The following is a 21671-nucleotide window of genomic DNA, read 5'->3' as shown; positions in this document are numbered from 1 at the left end:
TGACCTTAAATCCCTGATGTCCTTGTCTCTACCCTCCCAGTGCTGGGATTACAGGTGTGGGCTATCTCAGCACTGTTACCTATGTGTCTTGTGTACAGGAAAACTGAGAGATTCTGATAAATTTACTCAAAAGATTCTTTCTTGCCCAGAGTATCTAATCCCTGCACTGACTGAGGTCCCAACTTGCCTGGGCTACATAATAAGGTTAAGTCTGGTTGGGTGTTGACTTAACAGCATGTTAAACTGAGTTATGCTGTGACATGTTGTCCTTAAAGGAAGTGTATTAAGGCAGAACCCAGTAAGGAATCCGAAGCTGTCTGTCTCTGGTGTGTCGTCATGGCAACCATTTCCTGAACGTCTGGCCTTTGTCTTTCCTCCCCTCAGATTCATGGTTTACTCATCTCTGTTCCATTCACAACTGTTACACGCCTGGCTGGTCTCTAGACATCATTTCCTGGTCTGTCACATTGTCCCACACTGTCCTTTCTCATTGATGATGCCCTTCTGACCTTTAAACTTTGACTTGGCTTTGCTCACTCCCACACTGTTCCTGAGGGAACTTCCACCTCCCGTTCTCATCCCAGGTGCCCAGAAGGTGGACACTCTACCACGTGTACTCTGTGACTACCCACCTTACCTTGCACATAGTAGGTATTCATTACATGCTGTTGGATGAGCCCATAAGCAAGACGTGCTGAGCACCGCCTAAACAGCTCTGGCTACATTCCAGCACTTTCTGGCTGTTGTCTCTTGCCATCATGGGTGAGCTGGTTCTTGGGTATTGAGACAATGAAGAAACAGGACATGACCTACTGGGTAAGATGAAGACTGAGATGTGGCTGGGCACTCTGGACTCTCAGACCTGTGCCCTGTGAACTCCAAACTTAGTCAGAATCTCCAAAATCAGAACATTTCCTGATTTGATTATTGTCTCCCAGCCAAGCCCAGGGGTCCCCATGCTATGTGTGTCTGCTTGCTGTTCAGGGCTCTCCAAACAGGAAGCACATACCTATGGGATTGGACGAACTGATCAGACATGACTTCGAGAGGCATTAGGGTTATGCAGTCATCAGTACTATGATAATTATGTTAAGTATGTTTGAATGTCTATAAATCTCCCTACATCTCTGCTTGGGAAACAGGACCACTAATTAGATCTAGCTTCTGTATTAGGCTTCTAGAATGTTCTCTGCTGATTGGAAAGGTTTCTCAGGTGATGTTCTTTGGTATTGTCTTGACATAACCATTTTACAGGTTTTTGAAAATGTATGTATTTATTGTATGTGTGAGTGTTTTACCTGCATGGATGTGTACTTGGTGCCCAGGGAGTTAAGAAGAGGAATGCCCTGGAATTGGAGTTGGCCACCATGGAGGTGCTGGGAAGTGAACCCAGGTCCTCTGCAAGAGGAACAAATGCTCTTGACTGCAGAAACATCTCTCATTCTAGCCGGGTGGTGGTGGCGCACGCCTTTAATCCAGCACTCGGAAGGCAGAGGCGGGCAGATCTCTGTGAGTTCGAGACCAGCATGGTCTACAAGAGCTAGTTCCAGGACAGCCTCCAAAGCCACAGGGAAACCCTGTCTCGAAAAACAAAACAAAACAAAAAAACAAAAAACAACAAACAAACATACAAAAAAAACCAACCAAACAAACAAACAAACAAAACCTCTCATCCCCCATTCTACATATTTGATCAAATGGTAGCTATTATAAGGGAGGAGAATGAGTAACTAGGGACCCCCCTCCCTCAGACACAGCCATCATGGAGCCCTGTCCTTAGGGTCTTAGGTACCAAGTAGCCACAGATGTGGTTATCTGGCTGGGAATCGCACAGTAGGACCCAAGACTGTTGCTACTGGATGGGCAGAGGGCCTGGAGACACAGGGAAAGTGCACCAGAGGCAGCTTTGCCTTCTGAGAGGCATGCGACCTTGAGCAAATTAAGCTTCAGCTCTCCTCTCTGTGAAGTCTGCACTAAGAACCCAGCTTATCTATTCATAGGTTGTCATAAAAACTAAACGAGAAAGCACGTGTATGAAAGCTGTAGTCACATACAAAAATAGCACAATGTTATTGTTAATGATGCTAAAAGAAAGAAATTATTTTTAGCTGATATGCTATTTAAAGTTACCTGTCTTATGCCTGGTGGTGGCGCAAGCACTTGGGAGGCAGAGGCAGGTGGATCTCTGTGAGTTAGAGGCCAGCCTGGTCTACAGAGAGAGTTCTAGGACAGTCAGGACTATTACACAGAGAAACCCTGTCTTGAAAACAAAAACAAACAAACAAACAAAAAAGTTACCTGTCTTGATGCCTGTGGGTTTGGTTGAGGATGCTTCGAGTCCAGTAGGACCCCGTTGGCCTTTACTCCTGACAGCATATTTATATTTTCAGCCTGGGTGACCTTGCTAGTCAGTAACGGTCACACCTCGTACAAGAGTCTCTAGGAGACTGCGTGTGGCTATCTGGATGAAACCCCTCTTTTGTTTTTATTTGTTTGTTTGTTTGTTTTTCTGAGACAGACCAGCCTGACGGTAGACTTCTCCAGCCTCTGCCTCCCCAGTGCCGGGATTAGGGGCATCGAGTTAGGACCTCAAGCATTGTGGCACCAGGGCTGAGCTCTGTGATCTCTTCTCAACTCAGCAGCTTTCCTGTGCCACGAGGATTCTGGCCTGGAACGTATACTGAGGCGTCTCCCTGGCTTTTGAGGGAAGATACACTAACAGAGAGGCAGGACCACTGAAGGATGGTGGACACTTGCCTAGAGGTGGGGACTCAGGCTGCGGCCCCAGAGTGTGTGGAGAATATAGAGAAACATATTGTCCCATCCTTCAGTCTGGAACTGCAGTTAACTACTAACCACAACTGAACTGTGACCAATCCCCGATCAATGGCAGATGCTGGAGTAAGGGCAGGAAATAATGCATTCTGTCTGGAGTAAGGAAGGTTATATAAATCCACCTTCCTTCGCAAAGTGTGTTCTGGAAGAGCAGGATAATGTTGTGGTAACTGGGCCCGACACTGGGCCTGTCCAATCATCCAAGAAAGTAAACCAAGTATGCTCCATGCAGGGTCCAGGCACACAGAGAGGTCAGCCCTGAAGGTGACAAGGGCCCTGCCAGTCATTAGAGGGTGGTGTCTCCTTAAGAATTAGGGAGAAAAGCAGGGAGATGGTGGAAATGAGCAAAACAAATTATTTCATCCCTGATGCCTCCAACAAGGCATCTTTTCATCCTGGGCTGTGGCAGCCTGAGCCTCTGGCCACAGGTCATCCTTATCATGGGAATCGTCCCACACAAGCTTTGTTCTGATGCCTAGACATTTCCTGTGTTTCCAGAGAGAGCAGTTCAGTGTCCAATTAATCTTGACAAATTGCTCCGAAGCTTAAGAACAACAGACACAAAAAGGTAGAAAGAGGGCACAGCATTCCACTCCGGCCAGATGTGGGCCGGGCAGCCACAGGAGAGACAAGAATTTCATACATACCAATGGCTTGAAGTCAGAAGTAAGAGAGTCTCAGCCTGCTGTGAGGGAAACAGGCTGAGGCAGGAGGTAACTTGTTTGGCCTCTGACCACAGGCCTCAGCCCATCGAAGTGGACAAAGGGTGGACCAAAAAGGGGCCATGTCTGCTCGGTGCAGGACCTGTCTTATTTGTTCACAGCCTTCCTTATCCTGCCAGCTGTTGGATCTTGCCCTGGCTCTTGGCCCCATAGCTCACCACAAAACTCCTTCCTGCCGGACTCTGCCCCCTTTGCAGTTTTACCATCCCAAACGGACTGAGCACCCCAGTTAGGGCCCAAATACCCTCAGAACTCTCTGTGGACACAAAACTCAGTCACCAAAGAACACTGTCTTCTCCTTGGTACCAGTCACTCTGCCCAATCCCAGGGGCCTCTTGTCCACCCTAGGACACCTCTCATTGTGTGTCTGACTGTTCCCCTCAGAGAACGTCCTGCTCACACACATGAGAGAGACACCTGGCTCTGACTCCTGAGGGAACTTTGCTGGGAACCAGACATTGGTCTGCACCACAGGCCGAGATATTCCAGACAAGTCCACTTTGATCTGTTTCCTGTAGCAACAAATTTCCCACCCAGGAGCTTACTGCTCCTTTTGTTCCAGGTAGGTTTTTCTTTGTTTTTTTGTTACCTTGATACAGGTTGGAGTCATGAGGGAAAAGGAACCTCAGTTGAGAATGTGCCCCCATCAGATTCCCGTAGGTCAGTCTGGGGGGCCGTTAATGACTGATATTGGAGGAGGGCCCTGCCCATCTCTTGTGTATGGTGCCACCCCTTGGCTGATGGTCCTGGGATTGTATAAAAAAGCTGGCTGAACAAGCCAGTGGGGACAAGCCAGTAAACAGCACTTCTCCGTAGCCTCTGTTTCCCTTTCTGCCTACAGGGGCCTGCCTTGACCCTGTTGATGGACTGTGACCTCTATGTCAAATAAACCCTTTCCTCACTAAGTTGCTTATGGTCATGGTGTTTACTAGAATAATAGAAAACAAACTAAAACAGAAATCGGTGCCAGGTTTTCGGGAAATTGCTGGGACAGACCTGCCCACATTTTGAGGAGGATTGTGGAAGGACTTTAGAACTTTGGGATAGAAAAGCCACGAGCGTTCAGAACTTGGTGGGCTGTTTTAGGAATTAGGTAACACTTTGAGCAGTGTGGCAATGGGGACCTGGCTTGTAAAGTTTCAGAGGGAAATAAAGACACTGTCAGGGCCACCCATGCGCCATTTTATATTAAGAACCTGTGGGTCTAGTCACCTGGGGCTGAAGAGTCCTCAGTAATTAATAAGAGACCAGACCACTGAAGTGAAAGCCTTTACTTTACAGGGACAACTGACACTGGTTAGCCAAGGCTGTGATTAAATCAGCTGTTATTGAGAAGAGACCAAGGCCGGGCGTTGGTGATGCACGCCTTTAATCCCAGCACTCAGGAGGCAGAGGCAGGTGGGTCTCTGTGAGTTCGACCAGCTTGGTCTACAAGAGCTAGTTCCAGGTCAGCCTACAAAGCCACAGAGAAATCCTGTTTTGAAAAACAAAGAGACCAATATCATTGAGGTAAAAATCTCCTGGGAATATTTCCGCAGAGTCGGTACGTGGAAGCTGTGTTCCAGAGGGGGGCCCTGGCTGCATCACAGCTGGACTTGGTAATGTGTAAGAGTCACTCAGGTGATACTGGTTTTGAAGATATGAAGAAGTCATGGAGAGCAGCTGAGGCTTGGCACTTGGGCTGGAGTCCCTGAAGATAGTCCCTGATAGGCCATTGGTGAAGGCATATCCTCAGTTGGAGTGGAGATCCTAATAAATTGGAGATACCAGGACTGTTGAATGACCCTGAGGACAGCAGCAGCTGTGGTTTGGAGCTGGCCTGAGCCTATGAGAAGTGCTACAGAGAACAGAGCCAGAGAAGTGGAGCTGTCCAAGTCCTTTGGAGCCCAGAAGATCTTGAATGAGTCCCACACTGTCCCCTCTTAGCTAAACAGTCTCCTGTAAGTTATTTAGCCTGTTGCTTTCCCCTTTGGCCCCTGGGAGGGACTGGTAACCCAGTAAGACTACCTCAATAGAGATAGGTAACCATTTTTAGAAGCACGATGTCACATGTCCAGTGACACCTGGGCAACATCCATAGATAGAGGTTCAGAGAGACCCATAGTCAATACGCTGCCTAGCATGGCACCTCACCAAGTTCCATGCCTACCCTTCCTCTGTCTTCTCACCAGCTCTGGGGATGGAGCGCTGAGTCTTGCTCATACTTAGGTACTGCTCAGCCACATACCCAAGCTGTACAACGGCACTCTAGCTTCACCATGTAATTTTATTATCCTCAAGACATTGTGAAGTAGGGTCACAGATTAGTGGGGTGAGGTCTGCCCATTTCCAGCCCAGCACTGCCACCACCTGCAGGGAGCCCAGGATCCAGGCAGCAGGGAGCAGATGCTTCTATTTCATTTTTATTTAAGTGTGTGTGTTTGTGTGAGTTCATATCGTATGTGTGCTGGTGTCCTCCAAAGCCAGAAGAGAGGCCCTGGAACTACAGTCAAGTAGTTCTAAGGGGAGTGAGGGCTGGAAGGCAAACCCAGCTCCTCTGGGAGAGCAGCAAGTACTCTGAACTGCTCAGCCATCTCTCTAGCCCATTTATTAACTTATTTATTTACTTACTTACTTTTGTTTCTTGAGACAGGGTTTCTGTGTGGCTTTGGAGGCTATCCTAGAACTAGCTCTGTAGACCAGGCTGGCCTCAAACTCACAGAGATCTGCCTGCCTCTGCTTCCGAATGCTGGGGTTAAAGGTGTGTGCCACAACCACCTGGCTCTATTTTATTTTTTTTTAATTTAAAAATTTTTGGATTTTTGAAATGGTATGTTGGTGTGAACGGATCAGATTGATCTGGTATGGAGCTTACCCTTGATTGCCTTTAACTGGCAATCCTCATATTTGTCCTCTAAGGGCTGGGATGGCAGGCTCCTGGCATCACACACACTCCTGCTTCAGCGGATGTTTTCCTCAGAGTGGCCTCCAGCATCTCAGATCAGGGAGGGGCAGGCCTGAGTTCAGATCATCCCCTTCTGACACACAGGAAAAGCTCTGAGATTGCAAGGTGCTCCAGGCCACAAGGTCCATCAATGAGGTCCATCAGCACGTAGAGGATTAGCTTCCTTGACAATGTGTGCAAGGTGGCCTGTCAGCATGCATGTCTGATCTCCAGTTGCTGCGTGCAGATTGGATCTGGGCAGTGAGTCCATGAGCTCTGACAGTCCCTTTGGTTTTTTTTTTTTGTTGTTGTTGTTGTTGTTTGTTTTTCCAGACAAGGTTTCTCTTTGTAACTGTAGCTGCTCTGGAATTCACTGTGTAGACCAGGCTGGCCTTGAACTCAGAGATCTGATTGCTTCTGCTTCCTGAGTGCTGGCATTAAAGGTGTGCACCACCACCGCCTGCCTTGGGTCAATTTGGTTTTTGTTTTATGTGCATTGATGTTTTGTCTGCATGTATGTCTGTGTGAGGGTGTTGAATCCTCTGGAACTGACATTACAGTTTGTGGGTGCTAGGAATCAAACCTGGGTCCTCTGTAAAAGCAGCCAATACTCTTAAACACTGAGCCATCTCTCCAGCCCTCAAACTCACAGATCTGCCTGCCTCTACCTCCTGGAGTGCTGGGATTAAAGGCATGCACTACTGCTGCCTGGCTATCTTTCTCTCTTTCTCTTTTGTTTTGACAACAGCCTTTCACTGAATGGGATGCTCACTAATTGGTTAGATTGACTGGCCAACGAGCTCTCAGAAACCACTTATCTCCTCACCCTCTATGTCTAGGTTACAGGTCTATGGCATCACACCCATCTTTTACAAGGACATCTGAGATCTGAACTCAGGTCCCCATGCTTACACAGTAGGCTCTTTGCTGAGCCATCTCCCCAGGTTCCATTTGTTTTGCTGTGACAGAGTCTTGCTATCTCCTGACAATCCTGCCACAGTTTTCTTGAGTGTTAGGGTTGTAGGAATGAGCCACTCTCAGGTTAGTTTTTAATTTAGATGTCAACGATTTAATCACTTTGAACTTTTAAAACTTTGATCTTATTTATTTATTCTGCATGTAGCCTTGACTTTAAAACACTTTGTCTATACAGTTTGAGGGACCTGTCAATGACTGATTATATCTCAGTCCTGGCCTAAGGTTTCTGGAGGTTTGAATACCAAGCAAGGCTGTGGCTGCTACTATGGCTGCTACTAGCTGACGGCTGACAACAGGTGAGTCCTCAGAACTGGCCAGAACCAAGCAATCCAAGCCAAGATTCTAGAGAGGCTGAAGAGAACATTCCCTTCCTCCTCTCCACCTATGAGGAGGCTGGGTGTAACCTTAGGCAGAGCCTTTAAAGAAAGCAAAAAGGACTGCCAAGCTGGGCACAGGCCCTTCACAAAGCCACCGATGCTCTGAACTTAGCCAAGTGTTCATGATGTCTGACAGCGTGCTAGGCCAGTCAGGCCTGGCTTCTCTCCAAGAAGGTGAGGGCTCAGTGGAGCCCAGGGTGTAGGCAGAGGAGGACAGTGGCTTTAGTTACCTGAGCAAAGGGCACTATTGTGTAGGGGTCTCTCCAAGAGCTGTGCAGCAGTCTTCTGGGAAGTTAGCCAGGGCCTTGGTGAGGCACAGGCCTCCATAATAAGTTCCCTGGTGTTGAAGTGAGAGAGCAGAGGTCAGCAGAGCTGGGGGCCACCCAAGGACCTTGAGGGAGGTGTATCACTGTCCCACCTGGAATAAGAGTTCAAGACCAGCCTGGTCTACAAGAGCTAGTTCCAGGACAGCCTCCAAAGCCACAGAGAAACCCTGTCTCGAAGAAAAAAAAGAAAGAAAGAAAGAAAGATTAAGGATACAGAGGGGGTCCCCGCAGAGCCTGGGAAGACATCAGCACTGTCCACCACCCATCTCTTCTCCAGTGAGTCCTTTATAGGGGTGAGATTTATTATTCTCTTGCTTTTGTTTGCTTTGAGACAGGGTCTTAACTATATAGCCCAGGCAAGCTTGGAACTCACTTGGTAAGCCAGGCTGGCATTAAACTCATGGCAATCCTTCTGCTTCATCCTCCCAAGTTTTGGGGTTATAGGTGTGAGCAACCATGCCCAGCTTATTCTTTTGTTTTTCCCCCTCATTTTTGCTTGTTTTCTTTTACAATGCTAAGCCTCTAAACCAGACTCTTGTTCATATTAGGCAATGTTTACTGGTTAACAGTCCTGATGTTGCTTTCAGGTTTTTTGTTTGAGACAATGTTTCCCAGGCTGGTTTTCGGCTCCCCATCCCCACCCCCCAGGGGTCTGCCTCATCTTCCCCAACAGCTGGGACTTCAGCTCTGTGACACCCGCTATTCTTCTGTTCTTTACTGAAAGCATCAAAACAGTCCCACCTCAGGGCCTTTGTTTAAGTTAAATTTTTCAACAGCTGTACTGCTGACTCCTGGCCACTCAGTGCAAATATTATTTTCTTGAGAAAGAGCCCCAGCTATCCTTTCTAGCTTTGGGTACCAACCTATTTCCACATCCTTCCTATTTCATCATCTCCTTTTCTTTTTAGAGATTTATTTATTGTTGCCTGGTGTGGTGGCCTATGTCTTTGTCTTCAATCCTAACACATTGGAGAGGTGGCGGCAGGGATGTCTCTATGAATTTGAGACCAGCCTGGTCTGTTTGGGTGTTTTGCCTGCTTGTGTAGCTAAGCACGATGCAGTTCCTCAAGAGGCCAGAGGAGGGCGTCAGATCCCCTAGAACTGTAGTTAGTTACAGACTTCTCTGCTGCCTTTTGGGTGCTGGGAATCAAACCCTGGTCCACTGGAAGAGTAATGTTTGGTCCCAACCTCCAAGGCCCCAGTATGGCAGCTAACAATGACCACAAATGACAGTCTGGGCTCAGCTCAAGCTGGACCCTGACAGGGTAAAGCAGAAAGTTTGCCTTGGGATAGACAAAAACTTACACGCAGCAGTCTCCTGAAACCTATGAATGAGTTTCTGTCTGCCAGGAAGAGCCCTTTCCTTACCTTCCCCTACCAAATAGAGAGAACAGGGCATCTAGTTCCCTATTAGCACACAGCTGTAACACTATCCCACAACCTCCGAAACCATCACCTGAACATCTAGGCTGTTCTGGCTTGCACACCTCCTCCCGGAATCTGCCCCTCTCTTTATAACTGGCAAGGCTTCCCTTGCCTTTTTGCTGTCCCCTCCGATCCCTGAGAGATGGCCTTGGCTTCACTGCACCCTCGGGTGCAAGCAACAAGGGCTCATTAACTGCTGAGCCAGCCCTCCAGCTTCTCTTCATTTTCATTTTCTTTTCTCCATGGGGCATCTGACGCACTTTGTTTTTGTTTTTTGAGACAGGTTTTCTTCCTGTAACAGCTCTGGCTGTCCTGGAACTTGCTTTGTAGACCAGGTTGGCCTCGAACTCATAGAGATTCACCTGCCTCTGCCTCCCTGGTGCTGGATTAAAGGTGTGCACCACCACTGCCTGACATCACTTTTATTTATTTATTTTCTTTTACTTTTATTTTTTTAAGACGAAGTTTTATTGTGTATCCCTGGATGACCTGGGACTCAACATGTAGCCCAGGCCAATCCTCCTGCCTCTGCCTCTGCTCTGCAGTTCTGGGACTTGAAGGCATGAACCAGCACTATGGGCAAATTCCTTTGCTTTTTAGTCATTTACAGTTTATCTTCATTATCAGGGGTTGTTCCCCAGACTTTGCCCTTGCCTGACACATTTCTCATATCTTTGAACAGGCTTGGCTCACATTACACTCAGCAACTACCCGGGGTACCGCACAGGGCGGCTAGATCCCACCAAGCCCTGCTGCTCCCAGAGGCTGGCACCAGCCGCTGCTCCGGGAGGCTCTCGGCAGCTCCAGAAAGCCCCTGGCTCAGTTTGCAGAGGTCCGGTCTTTCTCTACGCAGCCTGGCCTCCCATTCCTACTTCGCCTAGCCACTCCTTCTGTAATCACCATCTAACAAAAAGTCTTTTGTGATTTTCTGCCTGGGGGATTCATCTGAGTCAACTGCCACAGCTATTCCCTCGGAGCGAGTCCAAAGGTCTGCTCAGCGTTTCCTACACTGAGGCCAGAGCCCCGCCCTAAGCCCCGCCCTAAGCCCCGCCCCTCACCCGGAGCTGGCACAGCTCGCGTGCCCTGGAGTCTGGGGAAGCCGAGAATCACGAGACCAAATAAGCAAACTTAAGGCGGGGTACTGTGAGATCCCGGGGGGCGGAAGGCTGGACCTGAAACCAGGAGGAGACTGCCGGCACTGGGCTATGGCGTGCAGCCTGTGGGGTCCGTCTTGGCTTCTCTGCTCCAAGTGCGTCAGGTAGTTTTATCACCGACCATTTCAAGCAGAGGTTCCAGAAAGATTACGGATAACCTTGCTCGGCTTTTGGGCATCCCAGAAAGGATACTCTTCTGTCTTGGCAAACTACTTCCTCATTGCCAAGCTCCTCACCCCATCCCTATAAGCAGTCCCAGCCAGCTCCCCCAAACCCCTGCAGAACCCCAATATCCCTTGGGAGAGAGGCTGCCTCTTGCTGAGTGAACTAATAAACACAGCCCCAGCTGTGTCAGGCTCCTGTGTTTTCTGTCGCCTGTCCCTTTAAGCTGTCTCAGAAATCTTACAGCCCCAAGAGATGGCCTTTTGGCCTCCTACAAGTCTGCCTTCTTTGCAGACATGACAGGTTGCCCTGGCTGCAGGTTGCTAAACACATTTGTAATTTTTTTTTTACGTAAATTAACCCATTTATTAGAATCTAGCGGCTAGGCAGGTCTCAGGCAGTCACACTTCTACTGGTCTTTCAGTTCCTTCAGTCTTCTGATGGCAGACTTCACTGTGAAAACAGATGCAGTGTTGTAGGTCCAGGCCCCACCAGCCACTGTTTTCATGCAGGAACCACAGTGCCAGATGTCAACAGCTCGTCTCTTCATCTTGGTCTTGCCACAGAAGGAGCAAGTATACTTGGCGTGCTGGCTGATTTCAATTTTCTTCACCATTTTCCGGAGGGAGGCACCATAGCTTGTCCCGTATTTCCCAACGATCCCGACCTTCTTGGTGCGTTTAGCCATGTCGCTGGAACCTAAGCCCAAGCCCGGAGAGCACATTTGTATTTGTGCATTTGTACTTGCACACTCAAGTTTTTTGTTTATTAGCATATTTTAATTACCTGTAACAATAGGCTTCATTATATTTTCATACGCAAATATAATGCATTTAATCATATTCACCCCAATACTCCCTTATCCTAGTTTACTTTCTGTTGCTGTGATAAAGACTATAACCAAAGCAACTTGGAGAGGAAAGGGTTTATTACATCTTACAGGTTACAGTCCATCACTGATGGACATCAGAGCAAGGTCAAGGCAGGAACTCTGTGGAGAGCTGCCTTTGTCGGCCCAAAAGATGGCGCCGGCTTCTGCCTCCCACCATCCCGAGGGTGAGAGGTCTTTGTGCTGGACAATTTCTTATCTGGCTAAGGCTGGGTTTCAGGCCTGCCTCCCTGTATGTGGACCTTTCTGCTTTCACCACGTGGCAGTCTGGGGTGGGCTGCCAAGGGCCTTTTAAGCAGAGGGTCGGGTTTCCTCGGGGGCCCCCAGAAGAAGATTGTACAAGGCTCCTGAAATAAACTGCAGGAAGAAGAGTTCCCGAGTTGTGTCTTTCTTGCTGGTCAAGATAGGCGCAGCAGAACCCGAAGCAGGGGCCGGCCACTGAAGAACACTTGCTGTGTTGTAGCTAGTCTTTCTCTGTCCTGCCTGCCAGCTATCAAATCACGATGTGCAGACTTATTTGTTACTTATGAAAGCTCAGGATAGGATAAAAAGAGTATTAAATCTACTAAAAAATCAACTGCTAGCCAGGCAGTGGTGGTACATGCCTTTAATCCGAGCACTTAGGGGGAAGGGCTGGCGGATCTCTGTGAGTTTGAAGCCAGCCTGCTCTACAGAGTGAGTTCCAGGACAGCCAGTGATGTTACACAGAGAAACCCTGACTCAAAAAAACAACAAAAAGTTTACATTGGTATGGATTTTTGTAAATTAATACAAATTTAAGGTTATTTTTGTTAGAACATACTGTACATGTTTCTACAATTATTTAATTGTACCTATGCAATGTACAATTTCTAGTCCTTGAAAGTTATTATTACAAACTATTTAGGATAATAAAGAAATGCCGGTGAGTAGTTAGTCACCCGAAACAATCAAACTTGTAGTCATGTTAGGTATGCTTTCAAGGTCAAACAAATAAAGACAGACAGATGGTCTTCAAACACTTCAGAGTTCTACAGAATATGACATTTAAGATGTCTTAATAACATAAGTCTTTTCATGACAATGAGACATGCCTGCTCCTGGTAGCACCAATTTACTTCAAAAAAAAAAAGGATAATGGGGCTTGGCAGAGATGGCACATGCCTTTAATCTTACTTAGTACTTGGGAGGCAGAGGCAGGCGGATCTCTGTGAGTTTGAGACCAGCCTGGTCTACAAGAGTTCCAGGACAGCCTACGAAGCCATAGAGAAACCCTGTCTCAACAAACAAACAAACAAACAAACAAAAGCAAAAAAAAAAAAAAAGGATAATGGGTATCTGTAACGTGAAGGTTTCTGCCCCAAAGAAATACACAGATGCTATATTAGTATAAGGCTGTTGGCTGGTGACTTGGGCTTCTTATTCTTTGTTTTTGTTTTTTGATTTTTTGTTTTTGGTTTTTTGAGACAGGGTTTCTCTGTGTAGCTTTGGAGCCTATCCTGGCACTTGCTCTGGAGACCAGGCTGGCCTCGAACTCACAGAGATCCACCTGCCTCTGCCTCCCGAGTGCTGGGATTAAAGGCATGTGCCACCAACACCCGGCGGGCTTCTTATTCTTAACCTATAACTACTAATCTATGTACTTCCACATGGTCTTGGCTTACTAGACCTGCAACTCCTTTGCCTGCTACATGAAGACTGCTCAACATCTCTGCAGAGAACAGAGCGATTTCCTGCTTGTCCCTGTTTATATTCTGATTCTGCCCAGCTATGTCACTTCCGGTCTATCTGTACAGACCTCCAGACCTCTAGTGGCAGTTTCTGTCCAGCTACATCACTTCCTGGGATCACATGACAACTCCTCTCTGCCTACACTTCCCAGAATCCTCCTTGTCTCCTAGTCCTACCTATCATCCTGCCTGGCCAATCAGTGTTTTAGTCATCAATCAATAAGACAAACATATACAGAAGAACATTCCCTATCAGGTATCAAACAACCTCCGTATGGAGTTTGCTTTCTTTGTGGCAAAAGTTAGCCACTGGGCAATAAACTGCCCTTACCTCAACTGCTGACAGTATGCTGTCCAAACTGGATAAGCAGGACACAAAAGAAAGTGACTGCCAAACTTTGCCAAGACAGGGTAGGAGAGTCCTTTAAAAAATTCCTGCATCAGCCGGGCAGTGGTGGTGCATGCCTTTAACCCCAGCACTCAGGAGGCAGAGGCAGGTGGATCTCTCTGAGTTTGAGATCAGACTGGTCTACAAAGTGAGTTCCAGGACAGCCAGGACTACACAGAGAAACCCTGTCTCGAAAACAAAAAAATTCCTGCTTCACAGAAAAGTCTGTCAGATATTCTAGGTCTGTAGTCCAAAGATAGATGCCCCAGTGTTTCAGAGGAACCCTGGGGTGACTGTAGATGGAGTTTCTGTTCTGCCTGGTCCCACAGCTGCTTTAGCACCAAATAAACACACCGAGACTTATATTAATTAGAAACTGTTGGCTGATGGCTCAGGCTTCTTGCTGGCTAGCTATCTCTTAATTATTAACCCATTTCTATTAAACTATGTATTGCCACAAGGCTGTGGCTTACCCTTAATTCAGCACATTACTTCTTCAGCATCTACATGGCTTCTCCCTGGTGGCCTCTCTCTGCCTCTTCTCCCTAGAATTCTCCTCGTCTGGTAGCCCCACCTATACTTCCTGCCTGGCTACTGACCAATCATTGTTTTATTCATCAACCAATAAGAGAAACCTATTACAGAAGGGCATTTCCCCCCTCAGGTGGCTGTCCAGGCAGCCAGATGTCGCTGCCCTTTCACAGTGTTGTAACTTGTTTGCTCTGCACTTCCTGTTTACTCCAGTTATATTATATCCTTCTCAGCTCTTTGATAGGGTTGAAGACTAGATAGTTTTTCTTAGTCATAACAGAAAGTAAATTAGGTACAAAACCCTGGACTCAACAAGATAAACTAGACAATGGAGTATTTTCTCTGAATTTGCCAAATGCAAATGGACAGGACATTGTGAATGTAATTCTTACCTGATAATTGTTCATATCATGTATAGTTTTACTGTGTTGCCTTTTAATTTAGACAGAAAGGGGGAAATGTTGCACAATAATCTTTGTACACTGTGAAGATATGTCACTCTGGTTGATTTAATAAAAAGCTGAACGGCCAATAGCTGGGCAGGATTTCCAGGCAGAGAGGACACTGGGAGGTAGAAGGGCAGAGTTGGGAGGAGGGAGACTCAGAGAAGCACAATAGGTAGGAGATGAGAAACAAGCCATGAGCCATGTGGCAGCCCATAAATGAATAGAAATGGGTTAAGTTACAAGAGCTAGTTAGAAACAAGCCTCAGCTTGTTTCTATTCCTATTTCCCCTTTTTTCTTTTCAGAATAAGATCCCTGAGTCTAATCTCCTTTGCTTAATTTCTACCCTTATTATGAGCAATAACTTGTAACCACTCCCCAAATGATAGTAAATATCCATAATCCACTGAACAAACAAAACCATCCACCCCACCTCTTGTGAATGTGGGCATCATGTTTTCTAGAGTGCTTCCTGTTGTCTGGGAGCGATGACATCTTTAGAAAACACCGAGAAAGCCAGGCTTTGGCGGTGCATGCTTTTAACCTCAGCACTTGGGAGGCAGAGGCAGACGGATCTCTGTGAGTTCGAGACCAGTCTGGTCTACAAGAGCTAGTTCCAGGATAGCCTCCAAAGCCTCAGAGAAACCCTGTCTCAAAAAAGAAAACACTGAGAAAAGTAAGATAATGGTCAAGTCCTGGGAGAGCTTGCAGTTGTCTAGTCTTGGTGTGATAGGAAAATGTAGGGTTTATCTGAAGTCTTGCTGTAGTAATCTATGTGGCTCAACCATCTCAGCCAGCAGCCTTGAAGCTGTTCTGTATGCAGAACTCTGAGGAAACTACAGCAGAGGCATTCTTCGAGGCTAGTGTAGACAGAGTTCCTGTTCTGCCTGGTGCCACAGTCATTTAGCCCCAAATAAACACACAGAAGCTTAGATTAATTATAAACTGTTTGGCTGATGGCTCAGGCTTCTTATTGGCTAGCTCTCTCTTAATTATTAACCCATTTCTATTAAACTAAGTATTTCCACATGGCCTTGGCTTACCAGAGAATGCCCGGACCTGTTACTCCTTTGGCTGCTACATGGTGTCTTTCTCAGCTTCTCTCAGCCTTCCTTTTCCCAGAATTCTCCTAGTCTGGTAGCCCTGCCTATACTTCCTGTCTACTGGCCAATCAGTGTTTTATTCACCAACAAATAAGCAAAACATATATACAGAAGGACATTCCCTCCTCAGGCTAGATCACCTGGACCACTCATTTTCATTGATGTCTGGTCCCCTTGCTCTGAAAACACAAAAACTTTCAAAGGCAGCATACATATCTGCATTAACACAATTATGGAATGTGCAGTGTGAATAAGTTAAAGATGATTTTTTTCTGTTTGAACAGGTAAAAAGCATCTGCCAACATTCTAAGTTCATTTGTACTATATAATTAAATTGTGAAATAGATGCTATCCATGCCATATGAAAGGATGTCATGAGGACTATGTAGCCAACAAGATTTATCATGTCTCATCTCATCTCTGAGCTGTTCCCATGTCAAAGGATTAGCGTATACATCCCCTGTCCCGTCCCGTAGTCTTTTTTGGTTCTTCCCACAGGTCTGTAGCCAAGATCCTCAGGAGGTCTCCCCCAGTCAAATCTGATCTATTAACTTGGAAGGAATACACAGCCTTTTGTTTTCCATGGAAGCAAAAGCATAACCTCTTCCCCAATAGAATACATTTTTAAATACCATTTCAAAATTCAGGCATTTCTAAAGTATAAAGGTTGGTTTAATTCAGCATTCCGTTCTACAACCCAATGTCTCTCAGCAATTGTTGTCTGTTCATCAGCATTCAAAAAATTCAGAATTAACAAAGCACCATATAAGGTCTAAACGTCCTGTGTTTTATTCCCCATCCTTACATGGCTTATTTTTTTATTTTACTTCTCTTTTGGTTTATTTTTAAACTGTTTATTTCTTACGACCATCTATATTCTTAAGCCTACCCACATTGTTAAACATACTGTAACCCGTTTAGAGTTTTTTTCCCATCTGAACCTGCTTTACTGTGTATCTGTAACCTTTTCTGTCTGCATGAACAAAATGTAAACTGCCACACAGCTTAGGCAGCTCAGGCCTGCAAGCAGCTCACGCCTGCAGGCAGTGGCCGGGAGATGTGTCTCTGTACAGTGGTTCACATAAGAGACTGCTGGACTAAGACGCCAAGTTTGCCTCCATTTTTGTGTTTGGAAACTTTTTTTTTTTTAAGTTTTCTCAGGTCTTATGTGGAAATACTTGCCCAGACATTGGATACCATATATAGTTAGTCTTTCTCTGTCCCGCCTGTCAGCTCCCAAATAATCACACAGAGATTTATTATTAATTATGGAAGCTCAGCAAATAGCTTAGGCTTGTTTCTAAGCAGCTCTTATAACTTAAATTAGCCCATTAATTTATTAATTCACATGCTGCCACGTGGCTCATGGCTTGTCACCTCATCTCCTACAGGTCGTGTTTCCCATGCGTCTCCTCAAGGCTCTGCTCTTCTTGCCAGTGTCCTCTGAGCCTGGAAATCCTGCCTAACTATTAGCTGTTCACCTTTTTATTAAACCAATCAGAGTGACATTATCTTCAAAGTGTATAAACAGATTATCTGACTGACAACATTATGTAGCCTAAAATGACCTTGAGTTCTTGCTCCTCTGGCCTGTGTTTCCTAAGGCTGGGATTACAGAGGCCACTGTAGGGACGTGATGATGGCTCTGTTATTGCCTGCCAGAAATGAACTCCTCTACTGAGGTCATTGTAGTGCTCAGACCTGAGTAATAAGTTACACAGACCTGAGTAATAATTTACACAGGTCCCCTGTGTTGGCTATAGAAACTTAATATTAACCTTTTTGCTCTGGAATGCCTGGGAGAGCCTAGTGGCCTGCAGGCTAGATAAGGACAGGGTAATGGGCTGTGAGGTGTTGACAGCTGTCTTTGCTTCTTTGGTTTATTGCTATGGGAAAGGGATGAAATGGTCTTTTTATCAGTATATATCAGGAAAGAAGAAACAACTAAGCAAAGGAATACAGTTTCCTGCCCAGTATGGACTCCGTGGACAGTTGTAATACACACCTTCCTGGTGTCTGCCTTTAAAACCCACCTTACCCTCTTCATCTTGGCATGCTGTTTGGATCTAAGGCTGCTGTCCTTCTGCTAGCAATAAGAGTAATTTAATTTAATTTAAATTTGAATAGAGTCCAAGTCTTTGGTCTTTCCCAGTGGATTTGAACAAACACCACACCACACCACACCTAGTTCATCTCCTTTCTTTCATCAGGGGAACTTAACTCAGGGCCTCAAGTGTGTTCTACCTGCAAGTTGTTCCTGGTCTCTCTGGGTCATGAACCTTCTCTTTCTGTAAAGGTGTGAGTGCCAGGAAATCTCTGACTCACGGAATCCTTCCTTTCCTTCACTCAGCAGCTTTCTGTCTTGCAAGCATTTCTCTGCAGGTCTGCTTTCAAGGCCTGTGATGGCTAAGGCATCCCACTTGGTACCCACCAGCCTCTGGCTATGACTCCAGTCCCTGTAAATTCCCAGTAATCCTGACCAGTGACCCCCCAAAAAATGTGCTGTCCTGACTGTCTACTTTTTATGATATGACTACTTGCCTTTTCTCTTTGCTTCTGTAACTCACTTACACAGATACCCAAAGATTGTTTTGAGTTGTCCTAACCACTTAGTTTGCCAGAACAGAACAGTTTTGCTTGTTTGCATAGATGTTGAAAGTCTTCTGTGGTTTTCCCCTTTAACAGTCCTTCCCCAGCCTGTGGTGGCACACACTTTTAATCCCCAGCATTCGGGAGGCAGAGACAGGCAGATCTCTGTGAGTTCAAGGCCAGCCTGGTCTACAGAATGAGTTCCAGGACAGCTAAGGCTACACAGAGAAACCTTGTTGTCTCAAAAAAAATTTTTTAAACCTTATTCTCCAGCAAGTTTAAGGTTAGCTTGAGCTACATGGGACCCTGCCTCAGAAAACAAAAACAATTGCCTGGAGAGTTGGCTCAGAAGTTCAGAGCCACGGCTGCTTTTTTAAAAGACCCAGCACATACACATGGCCACTCACTCCAGTTCTAGGGGCCAGATTCTATCTGGCCTAGAGACACACGTTGCACAGTCATACATGCTGGCAAAATATCCATACATGTAAGTTAAAATAGTTTTAAAACATAAATCAATCAGTAAATGAAGAGCATGACTGTGGGTGCTGTGGAGGAGATGTCTGTCTGACATAGTAGCCATGGTGATCCCCATTTCACCACTCCCAGGGCTTTGTGACCCCAAAGTGAAATATCTGTAGAAAAAGAAAGCCAGGGATTCTTGTCAGGGAATGCCAAGAGGAAGGGGACAGGGAAGAGCCCTGGGTTTAGTCACTTCCTCTCTCTGTGGCTCAGTTCTTCAGTCTGTGGGCTGCGGTGAGAGACACGTCTGTGTGAAGATGCTTTGTAAGCTGAGAAGTTTCCAGAAGACTCGGAGGCAGTGGGAACCTGGTGGAAAGGGCCTGACTTCTTAAAAAAAAAATTAGCCCCAGGGCAGTGACTGTAACAGAGCTCCATCTGGGAATGTGAGTCAGCCACCAGAGTCCTCAGAGAAAGCCTAAACCATCACAAAGCGGTTGCTGTTGTCACCAATTTTATTTTGTTTTATGGAGATGGGAACCTTGCTGTGTAGCCCAGGGTAGCTCAGACTTACAGCAACCCCTCTGCTTTAGCCTCCCAAGTGTCAAGATTAGCATGTGCCACCATGTACCTCTCTCTTTCTTCTTCTTCTTCTTCTTCTTCTTCTTCTTCTTCTTCTTCTTCTTCTTCTTCTTCTTCTTCTTCTTCTTCTTCTTCTTCTTAATCTAAGACAGTGTTTCTCTGTGTAGCTTTGGCTGTCTTGGAACTTGATCTGTAGAGCAGGCTGGCCTGGAACTCACAGAGATCTGTCTGCCTCTGACTCCTCAGTGTTAGGATTAAAGGTGTGTGCCACCATCACCACCACTGCCTGATTTATCTATTTCATTTTTAGAGATCAGAAAATGAGGCTCAGAGTGATCAAAACCCGGCAACAATAATATTTTTACATGTTTATGTATTTTGTGTATATAGGTGTTTTGTCTGCCTGTATGTCTGCATACCAGAAGAATAAATCAGAATCCATGAGCCCACAGCTATAGACTGCTATGAGTCATCATGCAGGGAATTGAACTCAGGACCTTTGGAACAGCATCTAGTGCTCCTAACCACTGAGCCATCCCTCCCTCCAGACCATTAGTAAGAATTATTAACTAAAAATAAATGGTAGCTGTAAATCAAGACCCTGTTTTTCTTTTTTATCTCCTGTCTCTTAAAGAAAACAAAGCTGCTTTGTGTGTGAATGCTGACCCTGGCTCCTCAGTGCTGGTCATACACACCTTGCACAGCCCATTACATGTTAGCACCTCCTTTAACCGTTAGGCCCCCGAAAGAAGAAAAATCCCCAAGGAGCCAAGTCATCTCCTCAAGGTGCCACAGCCCAAACCTGTGGGCCTGCCGTCTTCCCCTCCGCCTGGGTCACACTCCGGCATGAGGACAAGCGGGATGTGCCTGCCCTTCAGTCAAGCCCGACCCAGGGCCGCGGGTTCTGGATGATTGACCTCTCTAGAGTGTGCGCGCGCGCTCTGTTACATCCTAGGGAATTCGTGGGCTCCCTTTAAGCTGTAGTCTAATCCTAACTACTGGGCACCTAATCGATGAGGGACACTTCTAGGACGGTTGCTGAAGTCTAGGAATAGTGTTCAGTCTGCAACCAAAAGACAAGCCATGGGGCTGAAAGAGTTCATTTACTGGGAAGAAAAAACCCACACTTGCTTCCACGCGCTCTGTCTAATACAAAGCAGCCTGCTCACAAGCCCTCGTTTCTGGATTAATCTAATCAGCTTCTCTCCCACACCCAGGGTACTGCGGGGGAAATCTCATAATTTTGCCGGTTTCTGCCAAATCACATTTATGGTTCCCAGGCCCAGTGCAGTCCGTAGGCTACTTGGCAGCTCTTTCCTGAGCAGAGCGCACACACCCAGTCCCCACAGCGGCCACCTCAAAGCCCTTCTGAGCGATCAATTAAGTTTAAAGGTTTTTCTGTCGTTGAAGAGGCACAGTGGCACACACTCTAATTGCCACCTTCAGTATTTTTTTCCCGATCCCGCCCACCTGTTTTTTGTTTGCTCAGAGAGGGTCTCCTGTAGCCCAGGCGAATTTCAAAGTTGTTATGTGGACCAGGCTGACCTTGACTTTCCCATTCTCCTGGCCTTCTTTAACCAAGTGCTGGGGTACTGCCTTGTTTCAGCACACTTGATTTGTTTTTCCTTTTCTTTGTCTTTTTTTTTTATGCATTTTTTTTAAAAGAGCTGGGTGGTGGTGACCTTTAATCCCAGCACTCAAAAGGCAGAGACATGTAGAGATCTGGGTTCGAGACCAGCCTGGGCTACATAGAGGAACCCTGCCTTGAGAAAATAAATGAATGAATAAATGAATAAATAAATAAATCATAAAAAATAAAAAAATATTTTGGGAGGGTTTCAACTTGCACTGCAGACTTGAACTGATAATCCTCCTGCCTCTGCTTCTCAAGCTGGGATTACCATACCCACCAGATAGATGATCACCTTTATCTTTTCATTCCTGGGGTCTCTTACCTGACACTGGGGGTGGGGGGGATGGGAGGTGTTAGGACATTACACTCGATGCTGCAGACATTTGAAGAAGTAAAACTGATGCACTAAAGGACTTACTAATAAACCTGCCCAGGAAATATT

General features: G+C 46.2%; 1 protein-coding gene and 1 long non-coding RNA gene across 2 annotated transcripts; one reads left to right on the top strand and one right to left on the bottom strand.

Moving 5' to 3' along the window:
• The first annotated feature begins 2566 nt into the window (after positions 1 to 2566).
• On the top strand, positions 2567 to 20187 carry LOC118239223. The gene is made up of 3 exons (XR_004772075.1): positions 2567 to 4119; positions 5096 to 5497; positions 19987 to 20187. It is a non-coding gene; the product is annotated as an uncharacterized LOC118239223 (long non-coding RNA).
• On the bottom strand, positions 11297 to 11619 carry LOC100763656 (60S ribosomal protein L37a). The gene has a single exon (XM_027393514.2). The coding sequence runs from the start codon at positions 11588 to 11590 to the stop codon at positions 11312 to 11314; it is 279 nt and encodes a 92-aa protein (XP_027249315.1). The 5' UTR covers positions 11591 to 11619; the 3' UTR covers positions 11297 to 11311.
• Positions 20188 to 21671: the final 1484 nt, after the last annotated feature.

This window comes from Cricetulus griseus, assembly GCF_003668045.3.
Source record: "Cricetulus griseus strain 17A/GY chromosome 1 unlocalized genomic scaffold, alternate assembly CriGri-PICRH-1.0 chr1_0, whole genome shotgun sequence".
Classification (NCBI taxonomy): Eukaryota; Metazoa; Chordata; class Mammalia; order Rodentia; family Cricetidae; genus Cricetulus; species Cricetulus griseus.
This window is presented reverse-complemented; position numbering and strand designations above follow the sequence as displayed.

Bases quoted from the DNA above. Each gene is read 5' to 3' on its own strand.
- LOC100763656 (XM_027393514.2), bottom strand. From the start codon at position 11,590: ATGGCTAAACGCACCAAGAAGGTCGGGATCGTTGGGAAATACGGGACA.